The sequence below is a fragment of the Chlamydotis macqueenii genome, chromosome 5 (genome assembly GCF_036417535.1).
Source record: "Chlamydotis macqueenii isolate bChlMac1 chromosome 5, bChlMac1.mat, whole genome shotgun sequence".
NCBI lineage: Eukaryota > Metazoa > Chordata > Aves > Otidiformes > Otididae > Chlamydotis > Chlamydotis macqueenii.
The window spans coordinates 61,739,188-61,766,594 of NC_141560.1; the positions used below are offsets into that span (position 1 = coordinate 61,739,188).

The window sequence follows — 27,407 nt, forward strand, 5'->3', positions numbered from 1 at the left end:
CATTGAATTGAAATTATTTGGTGTGTTCACCTGTGAAGTAGGAAATACAGCCACAGCTACTGCTGTGAACATTTTGCATGCTGAAATTGGTACATTGGTAATGACAGCAGCCCATGAAAGACATTTAACAGGTAAGAGTTTACACAGAGGTGTTTCCCTTGTCTGACAGCTCTTGACAGGTGGTAGCAAGGGCTGCTCTGAACTTACAGCTTGTTTGAGATCTCTTGGAGAAGATGATTGCCATGCATGTGCAGTTCAGGGCTGTTGGTTTACCCTTACAGTGCTGGTGCTTACATTGCTTACACCTTGTTTCCTGATAAGAAACATGTGAACACCATAATCAGATGAACAGCTCAGTAAGATTTTTTTTTTTTTGAGAAGGTGGAGTATTTGGAAGTGGGAGCAGCTGTTGGAGTTTTATAAGGAAATGAGCAAGATGAGGAATGCACAGGAGGGTACCAGGCAGTGTCTGTGAAGGGCAAGGCACAGGGCTGGGTGAAAATCGTGACTACTGGGTATATGAAAAGAAGGGTGTTCTCTTTGGTGTCATATAGGTTTGGGAAACAAGAGGTACGGGTATTCCTGTCCATTCTATGTCAGGCTAAGTGTAACATTGTAGGTTTTTAAGTCTATATTTTTAAGCGCCTAGCTTCCATTTTACAAGCGCAATTTGTGTCTCCAGAAAGGAAACATGTAAATGTATCCCTTAATCTAGAAGTGCATCACTTTCTGTGCTGCAGAATGGGGATAATGCTATTTTCTTCTTTTGGTGGGATGTTGAACTAATTAATTCTGATTAAGGGATTTGAGAACCTAGACTGGAAAGTATTGATTTATTTCCTGTGCAAATTGAGAACTAACTGTGCTTTCCTAAGCCAAACGTAGTTTCCAGTTTGTGCTACCAAAGTCCTGTCTTGCATCATCATCTTACACTTTTGTGTAAATGTGTTTTAGGAAAAAAACACAGCCACATTGATCATGCCACACTGTGATTTATGCCAGCTGACTGAAGTCCTCCCTCTAGTCAGGGATTGCCACAGCCCTAATATATTCCTCTCTGTCCCTGGAATGGCTCTTCATGCTGTAGGGCTGGATAAGAAAAGGAGGGCTTCCAGACATCAGATGTGCATGTTTATGATGTACACTCATATGAAATAAGGATGGGGAAACAAGTTTACCTTTCCTATAGTTCTTTCTGTAACAAATCCAAGCCTGAAGTTTTTCTGCTGTCAAATGCATGCTAACCTCCACATTGGTCAAGAGAACCCCTAAGGGCAGTTTACTCTTCAGTACACTGGAAGATAAATTTCTGCCTTTTTAACGTTTCATTTTTCTGCCTTTCACCAAATCCAGCCCGTTTTCTTTAAGAATGTATCTGGGTTTCTGTTGATCCAGCCAAAGCCACAGCCTAGTTTTTCTGTATTGAAGGCCTGTCTTTAGATCTCAGTTCCCAAATTACGTCCTGATTCTGTCCTTGACAAGAAACTTCAGTTCCGTAGAACACACTGCAGAGACTTTTAGAAGCCATCTGTCTGTTGGGCACAAATATTTGAGGTAGCAAGAAACTGAAAATCTTTAAAGTGAAGGGAAAAAAAAAGAATTAGATGTTGCAAGTCAATTCTGTTTTGCTGTACTGAATCTGAGAACCGTGCTTAGATGCTAAGGATTGATGTAGAAGGTAGCAAAGCATGGACTGCAAGCTACCAGTTATGCAAATAAGTAATACAAGGGCATATTTGTATCCATTTTTATTTTAATTTCTTGGGGTCACTCTTATCCCATCTTTCTTGTGTTTGCTACTTGTCCAGCCTTGGTGTCACTCTCAAACTTTGTCTTGATTGACTTTGATATCAAAAAAAGATCTTGAAGCATGAGGAGGTCTCAGAGGATATTAAGGTGGTTTTGGTCCTGGTTTTTCCTCTGAGATGTAGAAATACTTGGTCACTTACTACAAATCTTTTGATCTTTTGTCAGAAAGTCATTCCTTGAAGATGAACAGATGTTTACATTAAAACATAAGTAGCTCTAGGAGCTACAGTTTGAAAATAGTGGCTGTCTGTGATATGTAAACCAATTTGCAGTCCTTGAAAAGGAACTTTTAACTTTCCAGTAAATATAGTAATTTTTCTAATTTTTGCAAGAAGAAATAGTCACTTAGGTTATTGAGATGCAGTGGGTCTGACACTTAATTTTTTCTCCTTCAAAAACAAAGCTTATATACACCAGAAGAAAAGAGAGAGAAATTCAGGAAATCCTCAGCTTGCTACTAGTGTGCCCTCACATTCCTCAGAGCTATTTTTGGGTTTTCTCTTAGGAATAGCTGGAACTTGTTGAGCTGGGAAAGACTTCTTGGAACAGATCTTTGGTTTTGTCTTTTCGGCATGAACGCCTCTTGTTGATGTTGGAATAGCTACTATTAGCTGATTGGTGATTCAGAGAACAAGGCAAGTCAATCGTATAAAATCAACTTCACTCCACGATATTTGGAAAAAAAATGTTGCAGCAAGCTGGTAAGCATATAGGATGAACAATTTCCTCCACTTGCTGTGGGTTAGGACTACACCAAGACGTCTACCTGACTGTGTTCTGGATGTTGCTTCCTGCTGATTTGTTATAACTCGAGAAATGTGGAAAAATCAGTGAGGAGGATAAAAATGCTCTCTTTTCTGACTCCATATAGCTCTAAGCAGTCCACATAGTTCTGAGATATCTCAATAAATCAGTTCTGAAATCTCAATAAATACCTCATAAAAATTGGAAATCTTAACTGTCAAAGGATTTGTTTCAATAAGATATTTTGCGTTTAGGAATACCATGTGCAGAGCAGCTAAGAACCTATAGGTATCTTTTGCACAAAGACCCTATCAACATATCTGAGGCTGTTTGAGGAGTTTTCAGGCTGGAATCAGATTGAGCGCAGCACATTTTGATAAGGACTTGGAACAGTCAGAGCATTTCTTACATGCATGGTTTGTTCTTCAGTGTGAGAAAAAAAAATCAGTGTAATTTTAACTCCTCTCTGTATTTGTTCCCAATGCTGTCTCTTGAGTTTTTTCAAGTAATATTTTAAACACTCCTATAGGGTGACAGGCTTCTCAAAACATCTGCAGATACTGCTTATGTATTTTAGAAGACGCGTTGAGAGGATGTGTTGAAGGAATCAACTGAATTTCTGGTATCTCTGTTAGCTTGATGCTGCACCACTTGTTACCTCTTAGAAACTGCAGGAAAATTCAGAGAAAGAACCTTCATCCCAAAGGAAATGTGAAAGCATGTAAAGCTTAATGAAGCTACTTGTGGTATTGCAAAGAAAATCACATGTACTCTTCAAAAGGATTGAGTTTGCTCCCTGTTTCGTTGTTGTTTATTACCTGCTCAGACTAGAGATCTGTCAGTCTCTGGAGAGTTTTTTTCCCCTGCTAATTGCAAAACAGAAAAGAACAGCAAGCTAGTCACTGAGGTACTTCAGAGTAGCTTTGGACTTCAAAGAAAGTTCAAGGCAATGAGCATTTAATTTGTATTGCATACACACAAGTTAAATTATAGCATTTCTCCCATTCTTTTTTGTGAACAGCATTTCTCCCATTCTTTTTGTGTGTATGCCATGTTTGATTTAATGGAGAAATGAGAAAAGAAAATAGATTCTTTTTTGGAGAGTGGATACTAATGCAGTAACATTAAAGGCAGGCACATTGTTGTCAGCCAGTTTGCATATTTATTTACTTTTACAAATGGTTGGCTTGGAGTCAGCAGTTAATGGAATGAGAATGATGTTCCTGTACAGATCATTTCCTGAGAAACATTTTCAATTACAAACATATCTCTGCTTTTCTTTCCTCATTTGTTATGTCTTGGAGAATAAATGGGGAGTAGCATTTACAACTTAAGGTTTATGTTCTGAAGACAATTTTAACAATGATCCCCGCATAAAAAGACCCCTTTGTAGTTGCAGACATATGTTTATGATGTTTTGTGCTGTGAATATCGAATTTCTGGTGGACACTGTGTCACACTCTGCAAACTTGTAAACATCTATAAATCCATTGGATCATTTTAGTACCATGTGTAATGCAGATTTATTGTCTTTTGTGTGGATTTCTTTTGTTTTGGAGTTAAAGTTGAGCTGCTAGAATCCATATTGGATGAATTATGTATTCAGGAAAATTAGGCAGTACCATTTTAGGTTAATATTTTCTTTTCCCTTTGTGGACTTATAAGATACACACACACACACAAGCATTAGAAAATAACATTCTGGATGGATGGCCCAGAGACAATTGCGTAAGTTTGCTTTACTAAATAGTATCAGTCTGTAAAAACTTAAACTAGGACTTTTTGAAAATGTTTTTGCTGTTTTTTCTGCAGTTCTTTGACCGTCTTGGGTAGTTTGAATCTCTTTTCACATTTGCCAGTACAAATTCAGAATTGCTTCACTGGAATGATATCAGGTTATAAAACTAGAGTATATGAGAGGGAATAAAAATCACAGCGAGCCAGTAAGCTGGTATAAATCAGCGTAAACCCACTGAAATCTGTGCAGATACAGTCATATACGCTTAAGTCTGCATTGCAGACTATCAAGTTAGTAGAAGAAGTAAAGCTGCTCATGTGCACAAGAGGTTGCAAAAACAAGCCATCACGGTCATGAGCATTTATCAGAAATTTGCACCCAGTAAAGAGAATATGAAACTGAAAACCATTCATCTAAATTTGGCTCAACTGTAATTGAGTGACTGTCTCTGTGTTATACAAGACCAGTAAAAACATTTATTGTTGAAAATCAGCATTTTTCTAAACTGGCTGTAATTTCTGGCTTCATACATGAACATACGTAGTGTAAGTATGCATGTTTGAATGGGGGTATAGATACAAATATCGGATGTTACTCCAGCAGTACGATGTATGATGTCTGCAGCTAGCCTTCCAAGTTGTGCTTGTTCCTGGGAAGAGTAGTTTAAGATAGAGATACAGCACGTAAAGCTACTGTCTACCATAGTAGTTTACAATATCGGGTAGTTTGTCCTTTGACTTTTTATAGAAAGCTTAAACCCTGGACTCGTGTGAATGTCAACAAAACTCAGCTTCCACAAAAAAAAAAAAAACCCCAACAACCCAAACCAAAGTATTTGCAACCTTAAAGATGGCAGAGAAGACCCTGAATGGAAACCCCTTACATTAAAGAAAGAAAGGCAGTTAAAGAACTGCAGAAGTGTTTATGTATGTATTTATGTAGGTGTATATGCATATATCTAAATCTCCTGGTTTTGAAAGATTGAGGTTGGAAGCATTGTGTCACAGTGCTCCTCCAACATTAGGGTTCGGTTCTGGTTAATCACAAACTTTCAGAATCAATCCGTTAGTGTTGTAGCACTTGAGTAATTTTAGTTTTGTAAGTATGGAATCAATTATATGAAAAGACATGGCTGTAAGCACTCAGAGGAGAGACCATTTAACACTGCATCTTGCTGTATTTATTTTATGATTCTTGGAATAGATATGTTAAAATATGTCTAAACCACAGAGAGTGCATTGGGTGATGTGGCATGTCTGAGCTCAGTTAAATAATAAGATGTGTTTTATTCAAATCAGAATAACATTAAACCCTGAATACTAAGCAGGGCAGCAAGAAGCCTTCAGCACACAAAATAAACAAGTCAAAAACCCAAATGAAACTGCCTAATAAATACAATGTGGAGCAACAGGCTGCATGTACTAGAGGAATTAAGCCCATTTAAACCATGGGCAGTACTCCCACTTTCAGATGTGCTTGGAGTCCAGCGGTTTCAATGGCAGTTGGATGCTCGCATCAAAGGGCAGAGTCTGGCTCAGAGCACTTGCGTGGATTTGATACCACAGGTTTATGACCTTGTAATCCTAGAGCATCTGAAACAGTAAGAACTCTGTCAAGCTTAAAATAGCTGCTGTAGTTGCTGTTGATACAAGCTTGTGGGCTCCCCAGCTCTGGGGCCAAATTTGGTGCTGGCATGGTGGGAGGAAGTCTGTTGACAGCTGATAGAAGTGGAGTTGCACTTGATTACATCATAACGAATCTGGCATGTGGAGCTGGATCAGAAGTCTGAGCAGAAGTGTCCGTTCCTTATCCAGAATTAAAACTAGGACTTTCATATTGCCAGTCCAGAGATTTGTCTCGCCCGTGTGTAACTGTTGCTTTTAATGGTCTTGCTTTAAAAGTACATTCAACCTCCAGTTCCACTCAGCATGGTGACTGTAAAAAAAACTATGAAGGACTGGATTTTCCTCTTGCATCCAAAAGGATAAAGTTCCTAATCATACCAAGATAAGCACAACGAGAACAAGCCCCATGGTAGCTGACCCATTGGGCCCTATCTGGACCACGGCAGAAAGTGAGAACAGAAAGGTACTAGTTGCTGGGGTTGTCCAGTGGCCAAGCGTGCCTGATGTCAAGCAGACAACTCTGTGGATGCTGCCCTTCAGAGGAACTCCCACAGGTCCCCATGCACTGGTCTAGCTCCTGGCAACTGGTGTGGTATAGATGAACTACTGCAGCTATGTCCCTCCTCCCTTCTTGGCTCTTTGCACTGTAAGACTCAGAGTGGAGGTCTTATTGATGCTCCAAGTCATTCCTCACAGTGTTTCAAGAAATTAGATTATTTTATTTTAACTTCAGCTGCTGCAAAAATTGTTCCATACCTGTGTGCTTTGTTTTTATTAAAATACTAAATTGCTGGAGTTATTTTCATGAAAATTAATTAAAACAAATTAATGAAAAGCAGCTGAAAAATGGATTCCTCTGCTGAAACTGTGGTATGCGAACTCTTAACCTCAATCACATTTTTATGGTTCCTCTGTAAACACCTAAGTGTATAACAATGATTTGTCATGGAACTTATTTGATGGAAATTCTGATGGAAAAAAGTGAGGCTTTCTGATGGAAAAAAGTGAGGAAATTTGATGGAAAAAAGTGAGGCTATACTACATAATACATTTTCTTTCCCTTCACATACAACTTGATATAATGCCTGTTAACTTACCTGTTCCTTTTAGTAGTATTATTAATGTGTAGTTAAATCTTTTCAGTATTGGGAAATAAATTAAAAAGATACTATCAGGCTCAAGGTTTCTCCATTATATTTTCTGCTTGAGGGGACAGGAGGGCAGGATGAGTCTTTATTACAGGAATAATATCAACCTTGCGCATGGGTTGTGCACTGCAGGATGCAGTGGCTGAGGAGGAGCTGTCTTCTCTGGCAAACTCAATCCATCTGGGATATTTGGATCATCTGAAGGTGTGTTGGGTAGGTTCTACATATAGCTTGGGGAGGGGTGAGAAATGTATGTGATTCGGGTGAGCTGCCTGGGGGAACAAGACCACCGCTTCTGTATACCTGCATACAGCAAAACAAGATATAGCCCCTGCTGTACAATAAATACAACACTTGCAATGCATTCTAGAACAGATCAACATATTAGTTTCTCATGTATATTTATTATTATTTTATTTGTATTTTATGTTCCCTTTCCATGCAAAGCTATGGCAGTTTTTTAGAATAATAGAAACATAGAATGGTTTGGGTTGGAAGGGACCTTTAAAGGTCATCTAGTCCAACCCTCCTGCAAGGAGCAGGGACATCTTTGACTAAATCGGGTTGCTCATCCAACCTGGCCTTGAATGTTTCCAGGGATGGGGATTTTGTTTGCTTTCTCTTATTTTCAGAAACTCTGATAATGAAGATGATGAAGGACATGTTATTAAAAGTAGAATGTAATAGTTGTGCACGCTGGAGGACAGATATGGGGAGGTTCAGTGGGCCTTGTAAAGAATGCCTTACAAAACATTCAGCCTTGAAAGGTCCACTTGGTCTCCCTGGAGAGCTGTCAGCAAGCTCTAGCAGTGGGTTGCTCCTTGGAGAGAGGAGCCAAAAGCTTTCCCTGCTGTCCTTTACTAGGAAAATGAGCTCAGTGCTTCCTCTAGCGTGTCTTGCCCAAGCAGAGCATCCAGCCCTTCATAATAGGAGAGCTCAGTGGAGCAAGTTGGCTTGAACAGATTTTATTTACTATGCTCCCTCTTGGGACTGATGTGAAAAAAAAAAAGTTTTCTGCCTAGGAACCTTTATGCAGAAGTCCTTCATGAACAAAACATTTCAGAACAGAAGGACCTCCACATGGAAGTTTTCTATCCACTGACATTTTTATGCCCATAACCATTTTGAACCAAAAAAAAAAAAAAAAAAAGAAGTTAGTAAAACCAACAGTTATTTTCTCTAAGAAGCGCTAGCAGTTCAAAAAAATTGCCATTAAGTGTAAACAGTTCCTGAGAGTGTACATGCTAGACCAAATTCATCCTTGCTATAACTCCTCAGAACTCAATGGAGTTACATCAGGGATTAATTTGGTCCATTGCTCTCAGCCATCAGTTTTAGAGGATATACAACAATCGAGGGAACAATTATTGTCAACAGTATTTTATGATTCTTTAGAGCTGCTCAGTATTTGTATTTTACAGATAAACAAGCAGAGTGAGTGTATGGAATGAAGTTAGGGTTTCAGTATTTAAGGTAGTGGATTTTTTAAAGTTGTTTTTGTACAATTAAAAGTAATAAGTATTCTAGCAGTCATTATTGCTATGAATCTTACATAAATGCCTGAATATAGCTACACAGAGTCTTGAAACGTGCACAGACATTTCATCTGGCAAAGCACAAAACATTTCACAAATTGTAGAAAATACTTGGAAAGTTTTAAGTACTCTTATCACATCAACTGACTAATTATCACAGTGTTGATGTGAAACTTAGCTGTACTTATTACTCACAGGAATTTAAGGCAGAAAGGTTTTCCAAAAGCCAACTTACGAGGCAGTAACAGGGACAGGAGCAAAACACAAGATCTCTACTGTCACTTCCTACTTTTCTGTTTTCTCAAAACCTAAATAGTTAATGTAATTTTCAAAATAAACTGAGGAAAGCTTCAGGTAGTAAATCTGAAATGTTAGATGGTGAATCTGCATCTGCACATAAATCATATATTTTAGTTCATGTCAGAAGGTGTATACAGCTACCTGAATCTTTAGGACACATGTAGGATGGTTGAATTAAGTTATTTAAGTTTAAACTGTGACTGGAACAGTTGTACGAAGAACCAGTTCTGCTACAAAGCAAGATACAAACTTGTCTGATCACCAGAGTACCCTCCACACCACAGTGCTAGGTGTTCTTCCATAGCGGTCGCATTAGTGTATTGGCTTCTTTGTATTTATTCTCTTCTGTTACGGAGCTATGTTTGGGCAGTGAAGGGAGGGTGTTGTCTTTGCAACCTATTAAAGTTTGGGTCACCTGGAGAAATGAATGAAGTTGCTCTGAACTGTACCAGGCACAGAACCTGTACAGCACAGAACTAGTGGCATGACTGCTTTTACCCTTCTTCTCTGGATCTTTCTGTTTCTATGTTCTCAGAGCATGCATTACAAGAACATTGCGGTTTTTTTGCAGCATTAGGATACTTTGGCTGCATAAGAACTCATCCATATTTCCTGACAACTGTGGGCATCTCCAAACTGTGGAATCTTGGATTACATCCCCATTCCTGTGTCCAAGTTCTTTCTCCATCCTATGTCTGGACTCCACACTAAGGCAGTATTTTTAAGGATTCATCATCTTACACCTGTTTCTTGCTGCCATGGTTTCTGCTAAAGAAAGGCCAAGAACACAGGCCAGAAGCATCCCACAGTCTGCTTTAGCTGGTCTCTGACCTAAACAGCGGAGGTAGCTGTGTGCTGCGACTGCACCTTCAGTCCTAAATAGTTTATCAGTCTGGCAGCTCCTGTGTGGATATCTAGCCAGACCCAGCTCTTCTCAAGTAGCTAAACTTGAAGCATCTCCAGAGCCAGGGCGACATAGCTGAAAGCAATAATCATTTCCCTCAGCTAAAATTCATTAGTGTTAAAATGTCAGGACCATTAAAATGCAAGTGAGCCTTTTAAAATTTGAGGACAATGAGCCTTGTCCTGGAAGAGATTTGCGGAAATTGCATTGATTCCAGCACCATTATCCACGAAAAATCTACTCACATACAAGTAAAGGTTTGTTGGCTGGGTCTCCCATTTTTGTTAGCTATATTTTATTGCTGTAATTACACCTAGTGGCTTATTTAATAGAGTCATGTTCTTATAAAGAAATTAAGACAATTAATGCTACTTATAGTAAGTAAAATTGAATTGAAATTTGACCAAGGTCTTCTTTTTTATTTCCTAGTATCCGAATTACAGGAAGAAGGAATAAATGCCATTAACTTACCTCTCAGTCCAATTCCATTCGAACTAGACCCTGAGGACACTATGCTAGGTAATTCACAACAATTTTACATCTCAACATAAAAGCTTGATATAAAATAAAGTGTCATGCCTGTAACAGTTTCTAATATCTTTCTTCTTAACCTTCCAGAGGAAAATGAAGTCCGAACAATGGTTGATCCAAATTCAAGAAATGACCCAAAATTACAAGAACTAATGAAGGTAATTGAAAGCATGTAAACACTTTCAGGAAAGTGAAACTGTTTTTAGTGCTATCTCTGCCTCTTTCATTTGAAAACTTCAAAGCACTGTTTAGATATTAATTAAATAAAATCACATGTTACGTACATCCAAGTGAAATGGGCAAGTCATTTGTTGCAATGTAGATGTGACACAGAGAGGCTTTAAGAATTTGGATTAAAATCTTAAGTCCAGATTCTTAGTCCTATTTCACCCGCAATCTAAGATCATATTGACTTCCCTCGTAGTCTTTGTGATTCTTGGGGTTAGAACTTTATCAGGAAGCTTCATTAGAATCAACTTCGACACTTTTTGCTTCACAATAACATGTTAAAATACTACTGAAAGCAAAGGACAGATTTCATAGAATCATAGAATAGTTTGGCTTGGAAGGGACCTTTAAAGGTCATCTACTCCAACCCCCCTGCAAGACGCAGGGACATCTCCAACCAGATCAGGTTGCTCAGAGCCCCATCCAACCTGGCCTTGAATCTTTCCAGGGATGGGGCCATCACCTCTCTGGGCAACCTGTTCCACCACCCTCATTGTAAAAAAATTTTTCCTTATATCAAGTCTGAATCTGCTTGATATAAGGAATTTTTTTTTTACAATGAGGGTTTTTACAGTTTCACTTCAGAAGGCACTGCATCAGTCTCATATTTGTCTAGATCTTGTGGTGCATTGACACAGCCACCTTAGAAGAGTCCTTCCTAAGTCCTTCCTGTTTTCTTCTGATGGTATTTCGGCCTGATTGTATTTTGAGACATTGCAGCGTTCTTTCTGTGAAATATTTTCATAATTGTACAGAATGACATGTGTTTTAAATTGCAAATGAATAGTGTATAATACTGCCAAATTTGTGTTTCCCATATAGGTATTAATTGACTGGATTAATGATGTGTTGGTAGGAGAAAGGATTATTGTGAAAGACTTGGCTGAAGACCTGTATGATGGACAAGTATTGCAGAAATTATTTGGTAAGAAAAAATATATGTGCATGCTGTTGGGGCACTTTTTCAGTAAGTGGATCACTTGTTCCTACTTAGGAGCCTTGGTATCATCTTACACTTATGCCACTAAGTGATATAAAAATAGCATTGTATTATGAGACCCTTGAGCAATAGGCTATACACACCATCCTTATAGCTACAGTGCAATGTGTGGTGCTCTGTAGTTGATGAGAACACCATAAAGCGTACCTGGGGTGCTAGAGAGGAAGGGTTCTTGTCTTGGCAACAGTGTTCACTCCAATTAAATTTATTATCTGCATATGTGCTGTACAAACTTAACTGTGCTACAAGTGGAAAGTTAAGTTTGAAGGCAAGGGTATTTTCAGTACAACGGTGGATGTTTTTAATCTCTGCTGGTTCCATACTATAGTTTATTCACATCGCTAAGTTCCTCTGGAAAGTTGGAATTTCTTTCTGATTTGATGTCTGGCTTTTAATGTTACTGAGGTAATGTTACCCAGTGGACCACAAACTGAGCTTCAGCTGAGAAACAGATAGAGAAAAGAAACTGCTAATGCAGAGCTGGCATGTGCTTTTTTAACTGTTGGCTTGGAAGCCATTTTCTTAGTTATTACAGCTCATAAAGTGTCCAGTAAATTTATTTTCAGTATCTTAAATTAATCTTGAAACATCATATGAGCAATTCTAATAAAGACTGCACAGACTATTCCCTTCTATGAATGGTTAAGCTATTGAGTATATTGTGATGGACTGGATATGCCCCAGACTGAGCAATTTGATTCTCATGCATAGACCTTCAGTGACTTCACCCCGAAACCCAAAAACTGCATATCAGATACAGCCTGACTCTAAATATTAGTGTACTGATCCAGCTGTTATTGATTTCAGTGGAATCTTTTCTATTACACTTAATTCCTTGTGGATCAGGTCTGTGCTAACTAAAGACTTTGATCTTGTTGTGAGAATATGCACAGACTGATTTCTGTGGAGGCAGAAGCAAACCCATGGAGATGGCAGTCCCTTAGGCACAATTCATAGGCTGGTAGATCAGGCTCTCTCTCTTTGGGAAGTTACTCAGTTGGCTTTGATGAGAACAAGATCAGCTTTTGCCAAATAAGATACCTCTTAATAAGGTATTATTTCATAGAAGCAAATTGATAGATGGCCATGCATTTTGTTTCTGGTGTTCTTATCAGCTTTTACTGCTAAATTTTCTTTGCTTACTATTTAATGGTAAACTCTAAGCTGTGTATGTATATACATAGCCATCTATACTAATTATTAACAAACCAATTCATATTTTAAAATCTACTGCAAATTTTGATGCAGAAATAGAAATAAATTTCTATTCTATGAATATGGTGATTAAGAGAAATAAATTTCTATTTCTATGAATATGGTGTCACTTCACTTTTATAAGAAATGGGACAAGTAAAATCTTAAAATCTCCTGAGTCTGAGGGAGAAGCCAGGAGGCTGAGACTGTTGAAACAAATCTTCTTAAAGTTGGTAGCTGTTTCCTAGGTTTGATGCTCTGCTATACAAGCCACTTGTGCACAGAATGCTCTTTACCCAGTAGCAATAGAAGTAATGGGCCTTACCTTCAAGTCTGGCGTTCCCTAAAGGGAGTTGCAGCAAATATTTGTTAGCCAGTAGTGTGGTTTTCATTAATATTTGGCTTTCCACTTGGCAATGTGTAAAAAAAGGGAAAATGTGAACTGTATCTTTAGCAGCTCAGAAGTGTGGGGGAAAGTGGCTCTGGAAGGAAAACCAGATAATTTTAAAATTAGGAAGTCTAATATCTCTTGAATGTACATCTGGGTGCATGGAATGTCTTTGTGTTCTTCATGGAGTTGACAATGATTTTTCTACTGTTTTTTCTTCTATTATCACTTCAGAGAAACTTGAAAGTGAGAAGCTGAATGTTGCTGAAGTTACTCAGTCTGAAATTGCTCAGAAACAGAAGCTACAGACAGTGCTCGAAAAGATCAACGAAACCCTTAAACTCCCTCCAAGAAGCATTAAATGGAACGTTGACTGTAAGTTGTGTGTTTTCTATGCTGTTCTTATTTGTTGACAGCCAAGAGTTTATAGCTGCTATCTGGAGTTCTGAAATATCCAATGATAAGGGAAGGCTGAAACCTGGTGTTTCTGGTAGGACTTGCTCTGCAGGCCACTTCCAGATGTGGTGCACTCTTACTGGTGCTCCATCTTCAATGTAAATAAACTGTCTTTTCAGAGTCTGTCAAAGTATGGTATTTCTGTTCTTAAGTTCATATGCATACCAGCTTAAGTTTTCTCTTAGTAAATTGGTTTGTTGAAACGGGGAAGTAGCTGCATAAATGTAGTAGATAAAGGGAGAGTTAGGTCCTAGGACTCTGTGTAAAATCTGCAACATAGATATGAATAATATCTCTGATCGATTAAGGCTAAATCTGAACTACTGATTTTGATTACAAAACTCTAATCAAGATTAGGACTGCACTCTTCCTGTTTTATTGTATTAAAAATGAATATAGAAATACTTAGTAGAAATTCCATCAGTGGCCCAACACAAGGCAATTTAGTGTGTATGTTATCACGTGTTACCACATCACATATGAAAGCCGATTATCATCCTTATCATCAGTTTTAGAACATTAGGCCTCTTAATCTGTTTTAAGTTTGGTATCCAGAATCGTTTCACACTGGTGAATACCTTGACCAGTATATAGCAGTTTCCCTGTCTCCTATACCTGTCATGAACTGAACTGTTTTGTATCCCAGTCCATTCACAAGAAATTAGTGAGAGATAGAGAGGACAGGTTGGATGGGGCTCTGAGCAACCTGATCTAGTTGAAGATGTCCCTGCTCCTTGCAGGGGGGTTGGACTAGATGACCTTTAAAGGTCCCTTCCAACCCTAACTATTCTATGATTCTAAGTATCTCAAGGGAGGGAGTGATCATTAGGCATCTCTGACCACTTTGTGTGGTCCCACTGAGTTTTCTGTCCCCATCTCTCTTCAAACTCCCCTTAGGTTTTTTTCTATTCTGTTATGCAGCTGGAGGCAGGGTGTTTTGAGTGGCCTGACAAATTAACTTCTAGTTTTAATTTAATGTTTTACATGTGTTTTAGAGCTGAAGTAGAGATAGACAGCAGCAGCTGGAGCCAGCTGTAGCACACACCAGTGCTAGGCAGACAGATGACTTTTTAGTGTTCTGCTAAAGCACCTCATCTGTGACCACTGGCACCCCAGCAAAATTTGACAGCGGTGCTGCATTTTATATGAATGGGCATCTCCACAGCATAATTGAGACTTGCATTGGAAGATAATGAAGGATATTTTAGTGAATCTGATCCTACTTTACCAGTGAAGTAAGGTAGTAGTTACTGGTTAGTTCAACTACAAACAGTGTAAGTGCACTGTGCTGTAGCTATCAAAGACAATTCAGGAATACTATGCTGGGAAAGACTATAAATGCAAAAACAAAATAGAACAAGAAAGGCAATAATAAGAATTAGAAATTATTCACTTTCCTGCCAATGGTTTGATATTTGACTAAGGATTTCCTACAGTATGGCTTTTGATATCTTGCAAGTCATGTTAGTGTTAACTACCCATATGAAACCTGCTGTGAAAAAGCTTCAATAACAAGAACTATAACAACTTCATGAGGAATGTTTGAGTCATTGAGTTTAGTAAGTTATTGCTTAAGGCTTCTGCCAAAATAGGCTCGTTTATCATCCTGCAGACATTGTGACACTTAAAAATGAATAAGTGCATGTTACGAGTACAAAAATATCTTTCTGATAGTCCATAAATCCTTATTGAAATAAAGGGAATAAAGGAAAGGCAAGGAGAATGCAAAGACAGCACTTAAACTGCCATACGTGAAATCTGGCTTTTGGATTAGCTCTAGATTTCCATCTACACAAGCCTATGGCATCCAGACATGCTGCAAAAAGTAACGCTTTGGTGCTAACACGTATTACTGGCTAGGCTGCATTCGCATGACCTGTTGAGCAGGAGGAGACCAGTAAAGGTGAGGTGCTTTAAAAGTGCCCCCTGGCTCCAGGTGGCACAAGGAAAAGAGTCCCATAATCCTTACATCCTAAAAAGTAAAAATATGTGCCGTAGTTACTTTGCAGTTTTTAACTTGTGCTTTTAATATCTATTTCAGCTGTTCATGCTAAAAGTCTGGTAGCAATACTTCATCTTCTGGTTGCATTATCACAGTATTTTCGAGCACCAATCAGACTTCCAGATCATGTGTCCATTCAGGTTGTTGTTGTGCAGGTAAGAGAGGTGTTAAATGGCTCTTGGTAGTGTTTTGAAATTGACTGAGGGGTTTCTTGAAAAAATACATCTGGAGTTTCTGTTTGGGTGGGCATGCGTGTGTCTCTGGCTGACAAGAAACACGCGTGTGTCTTCCCTGCTGACAATGCTTCAACCAGAAAAAGGCAGAAATGTTTTCCCAGATTGAGCTGTGGCTTAGAATATCTTATTTTGATTGTGAAGTGGCCAGACTCTGACATTAAAAATATATGAAGCATTATTATTGTTGGAATGTGTTTATCACCCAATATGATCTCTAGAATTATTATTTTTCCCATTTTTGATGGGCTTCTCACTTGTGTAGAGATTCAAATCATTCTTGGCACTGAATGATGAATTGTCACTGTTTATTACATTCAAATTCATGTTAGGTGACTACATATTCTTTTTCAGCCTTGTGCATGCTAATTTAGTCTGATTACAGTATTGGCTTTGTCATAAGCGTGCAAAAAAACCGCCATCAACTAAACCTTTTGTGTCAGTCTCCTTATAAGAGCCTCTTCCATTCAAACTCTTCATGTTATTCTGTTAATTGCTTTTCTTTCAGTTGGACTTGTGCTTGCTCTATCTTATTTGGCCTCTTCCCATTTAATCTGCTTTTCTTTCTCTCCAATTAACTTTGCCTTTATTTTTCACACTGTAACTGTCTTTATGTATTTTAACTGATGTTACCCTGAAGTATCTGGTGCAAAGAGCTATTGCTCAAGTTTTATGTGACTGAAAATCTGTGGGATAGATCTGAGAAAGTAACCACTCCTTTTTCCAGCATTCAAATCAGACAAATTTTGTAATTTGGGGAGAAATCTGAAGGAGAGTCTCTGGTAGGTGTATCACTGACGCCTGATAATGACTCATTGACTCTCAGATTCTGGTTCATGGGTTTTTCTACAGATGATGAAAAGAGCAAATCTGCACTTAGGTGTCTAAGGCTTCAGAGGAACATCATTTTCAAGCGCATTCCTTTGTCTGTTAGAAATATATTAATTACACTGGTTTGTCTCAAAGTTATACCAAAACCAGCTTAAGAAATCGGGAGTACAGTGGTCAGGGCATCTTTGGGATGAGAAACTAAACAAGAAAAAGAACACGATCCTAAAATAAAGAACCAGATCTTGCATTCTGCTGTCACTCCGTATGTCCAGACAAACTTCCTGTTGGAATCAATGGACATTAATTGTCCTCTTGTTTAACAGGCTAATGTAGTTCAACAGCAAATCCACTGAAGTCAGTACAGATAAACCAATTTAAAAACAGTAAGTAGTGGGAGAATCTGGCCCACTGCTTTGCCTCTCAGCTACACAGCTGTAGCTCAGGCGCCAGTGAATTGCAGAGAAAGCAGTTGCGCCAGAATAAAATCCAAGTAATGCTGGAGAAGATTTCATCCTGCAGACCCAGTCCTTGGTGAAAGCCAATCAGTGGAACTCCAGGGCTATGCTGATTAACAGAGGGTGGGGGCCAGTATTCTTACTGTAATTGTGTTTGAGATTTTTTTATTTTTATTTTATGGTGGGTGGGTTTTTTATTTTTATTTCTTAAATCTGTCTTTCATGTCCTGTGGTATTGGTCCTATGTAATTCATCACATACTCTTTGAACTCAATGAAAGTTTTAATCAACAGTTAGCAGATTCTGAAGCCTAATTTAGTGCTCAAACTTGCACGCGTCATGTTCTAAACCCTCATACATTCTGTAAAAGTAAGGTCATGCCTAGGGAAGCTTAACAGACTATGTGGTTCTTGGTTTAAATTCTGCTCTATACAGTTTGATAAAAGGAATAGTAGAGAGATGGAAATAAAAGAACAAAGTACTGTTATGAAGTCTTTAAGGAAGACTACCTTAATTCATTTCATTATTTTGTTAGATTTAGAAACAGATAAAATGTGAAGGTTGCTGTCTTGGCTGGGTGTAGTTCATTGAAATAGAAACAAAGATATTTCTGAAACAAGAAGCGTGCTAATGCCCAACAGGTAGTCAGCACAGTTCTTATGAAAGCTTCTTTCCTTTGGCTGTTTTGTACAAAAGCTATTAGCAATGAGAGTAATATGAAATCTAGGTTATAAGCTGATTTGGTGAAAAAAAATGTGATAGTTGAACCTTTTGTAGCTATTTTGTTATATTATTTTCTTTTCCTTCCATACTAATGGAATGAATAACTTTGAACAAAGCCCAGGCTTTGTTTGATCATTTCTACTGAAATGAGAGCTTTTGTGGAGAGGTGGATCTTGTCATCATTTTGCCTCTTTTAAAAAATGAATCATTTATGCCATCCACAAATGATTAAATGATTGATTGTTTATGTGCAAGAGATATAAGTCAGAGAGTATAAGAATGCTTTGGCAGAGCAGCCAGAATGGCTTCAACATATTCTGAGCACTTGGACAGCAATTCTTGGGGCCATAAACTACTGTTAAGCAAAGCTAGGAAATTAGTGAGATTGGAATGAAGTGTACATCACAAGCTTCATCTGAGATCATTGGTCCCACTGCCTGGGAAGGTCTGAAATGTTTCTCAGCAGCATTGCCTCCAGGTTCCCAGTAAGTCTTTTTTTTTTTTTTTTTTTTTTTTGAATTTGTGACAAATGTATCTGTTCTTTCAAGCTCTAGCATAGTTCTGCATTTCATTTTGGTGGGGCAATTGTAAAACATGATCCTCCAGATCAAATTGATAGCAACAATACGTAGGCAAAACCAATTCAAATTGTGGGAAGGTTTTCAGAGTGGGACTCTGTATGGGAAATTAAACAGTTGGCCCTCATAAAGACAGATGAGGAAGAGACCCTTTCTATTTCCAGCCATATGACCCAAATTTCAGGTGTATTTTTTTGTTTCAAGGTTAGTCACCAATTTAAAATTATGCGTGATTAGGAAGATCTTTCATGGCCTTAGGTGGAGGCTTTCAGCTGTGAGGGAAGAAAATGCCAAGCCTATACAAATAAAGTCTTCCGTGGTCACTGGTGTCCAGCTTTTCTTTGTAATGGAGAATCTTATTTCATGCCTCATTTCTTAGTGACTTTCAAACAGTAGATGTTAATTTTTATTATTTGTTATTTCAGTTATAGCCAGTGTTGTATTTAAGGAACATTGCTCGACAGTTTTTCAGTCCTCAGTAGCACTTCTTTCTATTTTTAGGAATTTTGGTTTTTTTTAGGAACAGAGAAACTTCATGTCAATTTTGATGTGGAACATTTTTAAAGTGCAAAAGATGTATGGGAAGCAACCTTCACAGAGAAGGTGCTTAGACTAGTGTTTCTGAGGTCCATTCTGATTGTTGCCATTGGGACTTTTTCACCACTCTTTACAAATCAAAAGCATAAGAAAGTCTGTCTTGGCAGGTGCTGGTCAAATAAGTGTCCAGTGAATGCGTGTCATATTTGGGCAGTGTGGAAATTCCATTAATATTAGTAATGAGATGCCAGGCACAAAACTAAACGATAGGAATAAGGTGCAGAATTCCTGTTTGTATTAACTGCAATTTTTTACAAAGGGAAATATGTTTTATATCGGTACTGGGGTATGTTTTAGGCTATTTTTACATGTTTGCAGAGGGACAGTGGAGTATTAGAAGCCTTTTTCTTCTGCCACTGAACTGGGCACCGAGAAGTACAGTTGCCGTTGCTATGATGCTCAGCTCCTTTAGGAGACAAGAGTGATAGGGCTTTTGCTCCAGAAGGCGTCATTGGCGTGTTAGAGTCATTGTCGGGAGGAAATAAAGGTTCCCCTTCACCCTGCAGCAAAGGGAAAAATAAATGAAAATCCCAGAGTGAAATTCTAACTAGAGCTAGCATTAATTAGATTGTAACTTCTTGCAAGTACTTATTGCTGTCTGCACAAGGTGGAAATGAAGATAGCCCTTTCAAGGTATGTGACAGAAGATGTGCTAGCAGTTGTTCTGTGCCCCCTCTTTCAGCATGTATCATACTGGACTCTACTCTGTCTTTTTAGTGTTCAGAGGTCCTCCTTAAATGCATTTTTAATCACATGCAAGATGTTTAGTAACAGGGCTTTAAAAAACATAACAGAAAACCCCTGAAACTATCATCTAGCTAAAAGTACAGTTCAGTTTACTCCAAGTGCCAGTCTGGAGTGACCGAGAGTGTGCCATGTGTGGCTTTCTTGCAGAAAGTAAGTAACATATTTTAGTAATGCAGTATAGAAGTAGTAGACTCAAGCCTGGCTAAATCTTCAGCACATCATACACCAAGGACTGCCTCAGTTAGGAATGTGCTATCTTCTCCAAGACAGGGAAGAGCAGCAGCCCCAGTTCACATGCCATGAAGGACTTTTCCAAAAGGTTATTCTCCTTTTCTCTTGTCCACGTAGAAGGCAAGTCTAGGACCAGCATAAATTTATTTTTCTCATTTCCTTGTATGACAGAGAGTGAAGAATCATGAATAATTGCCTAATGTCTAGACTTTACATGCAGTCGTCAGCATTTGCCTGACTTTTCTTTCTATATTGCAAAATTGTGCTAATTCTAGTGAATAGCATTAGCAGAGAGAACACAAAGAAAGGCAAAACATATGTGCGGTGTTTACACCACCACAGATGACTGTGATCAGCATCCTGGAAAGAAATTTTTAAACTCCATTTCCAACTGACTCAAATAGCAACCATTTGAGTCGGCTTCTGCCATTTTGTGTACAGATTCTAGATGGAGGCCACTCACCACCGTGTATGAAGGGCTTCTCGCATTTGAAGAACATTGGAGTCAATGCATATGTTAACAGCAAGATGACTAGGGTATGGAGCAGGCTATGAATGGATTATCCTCCATTTTGGTTTTCCATCACAAGCAAATAGAGTTCTTTGTGTGGAAAGAAGTCAGAAAAGGAAAACACTGAGGCAAAAAAAGAAATTATATGAACAGGGCAGAAAGAACAGATAGCCTGGGAACAAGATTTTTACAAAAGAGAAGCATGGGCACCGTCTGCCAAGCTATTCATTGAAATACAAGGTTTAATTCAGCTCACCTAGACATACCTCTACTAAAATACTTACATATGTGCTTAGGTGTTTCAAATGCCTTGCTGAATTGGGGCCTTTAAAAGAAAAGTTAATTAAGAACAATGGAGAAAGAAAAAGAAATACTTTCTTCTACAGGTGGAGTTTCAAGTTTCTTGTTAATGTAGAAAAGAGTTTTCTGAAACACTTGCAAGCTGAAATAAAATATTACTGTAAGTTTGTTTTTAAAAGTTCTTCTTTTTCAGGTTTCTTATCTAATGATATTTGTGGGTCACAAATAAATTTTTACCGTACCCCAAGCATTAAACTTCACTGAGAAAAATGTCACTTTTTTATTTTTTCCAGAAACGAGAAGGAATCCTCCAGTCTCGACAAATCCAAGAGGAAATAACTGGTAACACTGAGTATGTCAACACCACTTTTTGCCAGCAGTTCAGTAATTGAACACAGATGCATCTCAGAAATTCAAACATTTGCTGATATTTAGATTTCGGTATTGGGGTTCCAGGGAAGATGATGCATCAGCCAGTGACTGTATTTTAGCCTTTTCAAGAGTTGCAAACAATACATCTAAAAATAAAAAGGGCATGAGGAAATACAGAGCTGGCGAACTACAAGCAGGAGACCAGGATAAAAGAGTGAAGATAGACAAAATTTTATATTTATCTACTATTAATTTATTTCTGTATTTATTATATTTCATATTATTTTATTCAAAAGTCCTTCCAACAAATGAGAAACATGTGTCCCATTCTTTTGTGTTGGTATTTATTTGATAAAGCCTTCTTTACTTAGGCAAGGTGTGTTGATTTGGTTGATAGTAGGAAATCTGAGATCTGGCCTCTAGTGAGACTTCAGTGAAGCCAGGAGATATTATACTGATGGACTCCAGTGTAATCCAGATTGTCAGTTCAAGTAACTTGATGAAGGTTTTCTTAATTCCATGGATCTACTCCAGTTTTTACCAGGCTGAAGATCTGGCCACATATTCTGGTTTCTTTTGCAACACGATGCCTGCAAGTGAATTTATATATAACAGTGTTTTGTTCTTTTTTGTTTGTTTCTTTGTTTGTTTTTCATAGGGCCTTGTCAGGAAGGCATGGTAAGTTCATTTGATTATTATATTCTTCTTGAGGCAGATAAAGTATGCATTAGCTCTGCAATGGGTGGTCACTTTGATCAGGGAGGTCGAGGATTTCAAGTTGCCCTGGCAAATGTATAAGTTTATGTACCACAGGCTATTGTGGCAGTTAACAAAGGGAAAAAAGCATTAAAATCAGTCTGACCCTTCATTGCTTTTCAGCACATGTTAATTTGCAGGTGCTTTGTGGTTTAACCTGCAGAACATTACTGTAATATATTAATAGTCTTAAGTTCCCAGCATAATATTAAATGATGTCTTATCATAAGCCAGCTGGTGAACTTGTTGGCATTCTTGCATACATTACCCACTTACACATCAGTGATTTTGAGTCATTATTCAGCAGGCCTAAACACCATGCAAGTTCTTGTGCTTAGTATGTCTTACTGCTAGTATTGAGATTGGCCAAATGCCTGGCCAACAGAAAACACTCGTCTGAGGAGCTTAGGTGGAATCTCACCAAGAATTTGGCATTTGCTTCTTGTATTATTTCAATGACTGCCTTACAGCCAATTTAAAAGGCTACAGGCATGACCTCTTTTCCCTGTGATATCCCTGAGCAGTCTTACATTGTATAAAGTCTGCCTTTTACAAACGCCTTTGGATCTACTCTAGCATTTTTTTATTGAGGAATATGAATGTAGCTTTTTGTGGAGTTGTTCGCTGTCATTCAGGTGATTGTCGAAATAGAAATTGCTCAGAAAAGGCTCTGGTGCCTTTTTATATGTATTTTTTTTCTGTTTTCTTCAGAAGGTGACTACAGTAGCACTCCAGTCATGCTACCCTAGGTTGCCTGTCCTGCTGATAATGTCCTAAATTGCATATCAGAATGACCCAAACCCATCTATACAAAGGATTGTGTTGCAGTTCCGTAATCATAAGCTTGCTTGAGGTGGTTAATAATATAGCGCACCACAATGCGCTCAGTGGCCCATGGGGAAAATCCTCTGTAGATGTAGTGACTCTCAATGTAAACTTAGGTTCTACTGCACAAAATGGTTTGGTTACTTAGCTCATGGTATCTGTCTGTTTAAGGTTTTATGCATAAAGATACCATTTTTTGTTCATTTTTGAGAAACAGAGTTATTAGATAATCCAAATCCTGCTTGAAAACTATGCCTTTTGTAAATAATAGACAATAAGTTACTAGCAGCTTGTAGCAAGAGAGTGGTATGCAAAATACATGCTACTTGGAATATGAAGAGACTGTATTGAAACCTTTTGCGGACTGTGTTGTCTTAAATGAGTATATGCCTCAGTAAGTGTTTATTCTGCATTTAGATGACTGCTGCTCAGTATATTCACATCTCTGAATGTTTTTCAGAAAGAGACGCATTTGATACTTTATTTGACCATGCTCCAGACAAGCTCAATGTAGTGAAAAAGGTTGGAAGGTTTTTATTTTTAAAATACATAATGTGTGCATGTGCATGCTCGTGTGTATCCATACATATGTAGTGAGCGTGTATGTGTATAATATATAATTGATATAGTTTGTATACATTAAATACGATTACGTTTTCTGCTTAAACAAATATACAAATTCATTATTATAGTGTTACTTTTTATTCATATTTAGCAGCATGAACTTAACTTTGGAACACAGAACATGTAGTTATCAAAGCTTCCATTAAAAAGAAGTTCTCACAAAGCGTATGTTGAGTAGAACCCAACTGGTAGATTGAGTGTACTGATGCCAAAGAGGTATCCAGTTTACAGCTGCCAGGGGTTTGACCTAGAGTATTTTGGCTGCTGTCAGATTTGAATGCAGTCCAGTTACCCACTTCTCTATAGTCTGCTGCAAGGGTTTTTTTAAAGAATTATTATGTTTTAACAGTGTATTTTATTTATATACATCATGTTCATTTTATTTCTGTTCTTCATTCTGGGAAAAAAAAAAGGTTTTTTAATGTCACATTTGAGTTTTAAAACTTAAATTGTGTTGCAGTCTCTTCAGTCATGCAGATTCTCTTCTGAGTGGAGTTCATAACTGCATGTGTTGAACTACTGTCCTACTGAATAGGCCTTCACTACACTGTTTTCGTGTTTCAGACTCTCATTACCTTTGTGAACAAGCATCTGAATAAATTGAATTTGGAGGTCACTGAACTGGAGACCCAGGTAGGGTTTTACAGCCTTTCTTAAAGGAGAGGGATAGTTACACTATGTTATGCACTATGCTCCCTGCTTTATCCAGAAATTTCATGGAATTATTATTGATTGAGGTCTAAGATGTTATTTCAGCGGGAAGCCCTTCAATTCTGAATATGTTTGTATGAAGAAAATCATCATCAATTAAGCAGAGAAATCATAAGGGCAGCTGAATTTCTCGAAAACAGTTTTGTACTTCCGTTAGCAGAAAAATTGATTAACAGATGCTACCTCTTGGACGCTGCCAAATGCTGTAAGCAGAATCTGTGCTTGTTTTGGTCAGGAAAGAACTCTCTCTGCTCCGTTTGATCCAACATCAAGCTGAACAGTTGTTTCCTGCCTACCTTTACACAAGCACGCAATCACATGGGATTACAATTATTCTGTTCAGTGAAATACGTTCTTGAGAGTAAGGCTACTCAAGTGTATAGGCAGCTGTACAGTTGGGCTGCAGTCTTGATTGCACCACAGAAATTATGTGGTAGATGATCTTCTTTCTTGTTTTCAGCTGCTAAATTGGCTGGACAGAAACTGTATTAATACCTCCCTGTGTGAACAATTGCAGCAGTTATCATAAGAAAATTACAAGGTCAGGCAGGAAGGATGGTATCCACACTATCAAAAAAAACCAAACGGGTGTCTTCAGGACAGGCTTTATTTTATGTCTTATCTGTCAATCTGATAGAGATTTTTCAAAGGTAAAATTAAGATTTAGATGGAGATTAATGTGTAAGGACTTTCAGAAGGGTGTTCCCTATGTCTGCTTGTTGCATCATTTACTTTTGGAAAAAGTGTATTATTCAAGTGTGCCTAGAAATCCCTTAAGCATTTATCCAAAACAGTATTCCCCCTAAGATGAGAGATTGTATATCTGGCAGCTGAAAGAAAATTATCTACCTCAGGAAGGTGATGGGTTGCTTAAGATAACTCGCTTTGATTGTGAGGATATCTCAGTCTGCTAATAGACCTGATGCCACAGGGGTAGAAGTAAGAGGCCTTTAACAAAATCTTATGGATATTGCTATTTTTTTTAGATGTAAATGAACATATACCATAGCAATTAGATACCTTCCATCTGTAATTGCATACACTTAAAATTAGATTGACTCAAACTTGCAGAACATGGACAAAATATTTCTTTGTTCCCTTATTTCCTCCAATATACTGAAATTCAGTATGACATGAGATTGCACCTTGATTCTGCTTTTCTCTGTTCAGGGACTGCACGCCATTTGAGAGCTTGAAAGATGGCTGTTCTGATTCCCCAAAACTAGTAGAATAGAAAGCAAAAGCATAGATGAAAGCCACTGAGCACCTCTCTTTCCAGGAACTTTATTCTGCATGTATATTTTGCCATTAGGTCAGTTTTGGGGAAGACATAACAGAACACACTAACTAAATAAAAGGAATCAAAGAAGTGAGATGAGATCTTTTAGTCACAATTTAAAATATTTGTATTAGTAGTTTGTTGACAGTTCTACATAGACAATATATATCTTGTTCATTAAGCAAAGCAATGAGTTATTCTTCAGAAAATGTACCGAGAAATGTCTTTTTTACAGTTTGCAGATGGTGTGTACTTAGTACTGCTAATGGGTCTCCTAGAAGGCTATTTTGTTCCTCTGCACAGCTTTTTCTTGACTCCTGATAGTTTTGAACAAAAGGTAATTACATTTCGTTTTTCTTTTAAAAACAAATAAACATAAAACATGTCTAGTAGTACAAAGATGACACAAACTTTTCCGCATAAGCTTGATGTAAATAGCTGAAATCAAGAGATGACTGTACTGGTAACCACTTTCAAGCATTTTTAAGATCTCAGTATTGATGCTTATCTGGAATAAAAGGGAAAATTACGTTAATGATGGGGTGTTTAGTAAGTAGTAACTGATTTTGGCAGCTGTTGTGTGATGCTGTCATTGAACTGCACTTACTGTTAATTAAGTGTATACAGAATTATACACATCTGTGGATGATGGATTTGATTTTTTGTGTCCAAAATCCAAGAATTTAATATTGAAAGGTTTCATGTTTTTTGGAAGCATGAAGTCATATATATACTATGCGTCATTTTAAGACCAACCATTACCCCAGTGTCTATTGGTATCCAGACAATTTAGCTGTCTATTCAAGACAATTTTTAAACTTGTGGGCGGTGGGCTATTCTTACTTGGAAGTAATTTTTCTGTGGGTAATTTTATTTCCTATGTTATTTTTCAATTAATTTTATATTTCTGAAACCACCATTACCACCCAGAAAAACGAAAACAATGGATTGTCTGTATTCCATTGACCAGATCTTCCATTGATATATGGAGCCCTGACTACTTTTTCCTTCCAAGCATCTAGGTCTGCATTTTTAAATACATCTTGTTTTGACCATTTATACTATACTGTATATAGTTCACAATAATAACTACCTTTATTATATTACTAGGTCCTCAATGTATCCTTTGCGTTTGAGCTAATGCAAGACGGTGGATTGGAAAAACCAAAGCCAAGACCAGAAGGTATCTATTCTACTTTTTTGTACCTTCTTAAGAGTTTGCATTGAATCCAGATCTTATCTCATAGAATTATGGTATAGATAAACGAAGGTTAAAACGTTAATCCAAGAGAGAAAGGCAAGATACATTTTGAAGTACTCATGTAACTCTGTACTTTAAATGGCTGATCGATATGCTTTTTCAAATGTTGCAAGGCTTCCGTTCTTGATTGGCTAGGGTAAGATTTGCATGACCAAACATATGCAGTAATACTTAGATATTCACTGAAAGAAAAATACAATTGTGAATGGTGTCACTTGCAGATATGAGTTGCTCCATTTTCTACCATCCCACATGTCCATACTAAAACTCAAGTATTCCAGTTTAATGTACAAGATTTTCACAGCAGAGGTAGATGTTGTGGAAGAAGAATTTCAAATATTTGCGTAACTGTTTTTGAATACAGGACCTAATAATGCGTATTTAAATTAGATTAATAGCTGTACACTGAAAGTAACATGTGTCTTCAGGGAAGATGAAGGTTTTGCTGCTGATTTTAGCAGGACCAAGATTCTACTCCTCACTCATATCAATACAGAGTTTAACTCCAACTCTTCAGGCTGGATATAGGGCCCTTGATTCACCATGTTATAGAGTACTTTTGTGGTTCTCTCCCATGAGAAGTTACCCCTTCTTACCATGCAGCTGGGCATGCAGCTTCTGCTCCACTCTTCTCAACAGGGGTGGTAGCTGGGTTTCTGCTGGTTATCTACCATAATAATCAATATATCTGTGTTTTCAAGACCCATTGCAGATTCACATTCTATGGTGCACACAGTCTTGTCCTGCTGTAATGTTGGATTGTCATTCTCT

The 27,407-nt window shown here is 37.9% G+C and overlaps 1 protein-coding gene across 2 annotated transcripts in view; it reads left to right on the top strand.

Annotated features, from left to right (window-relative positions):
- Positions 1-27,407, top strand: part of PARVA (parvin alpha) — a 66,764-nt gene that overhangs the window by 31,715 nt on the left and 7,642 nt on the right. For both annotated transcript variants that reach the window (XM_086749029.1, XM_086749030.1), the window contains exons 2-12: positions 10,233-10,322; positions 10,422-10,492; positions 11,385-11,487; positions 13,379-13,519; positions 15,642-15,757; positions 21,102-21,160; positions 21,839-21,858; positions 23,222-23,283; positions 23,950-24,018; positions 25,611-25,712; positions 26,486-26,558. In XM_086749029.1, the coding sequence (XP_086605155.1) occupies positions 10,233-10,322; positions 10,422-10,492; positions 11,385-11,487; positions 13,379-13,519; positions 15,642-15,757; positions 21,102-21,160; positions 21,839-21,858; positions 23,222-23,283; positions 23,950-24,018; positions 25,611-25,712; positions 26,486-26,558 (906 nt within the window). The remainder of the gene's footprint in view (positions 1-10,232; positions 10,323-10,421; positions 10,493-11,384; positions 11,488-13,378; positions 13,520-15,641; positions 15,758-21,101; positions 21,161-21,838; positions 21,859-23,221; positions 23,284-23,949; positions 24,019-25,610; positions 25,713-26,485; positions 26,559-27,407) is intronic.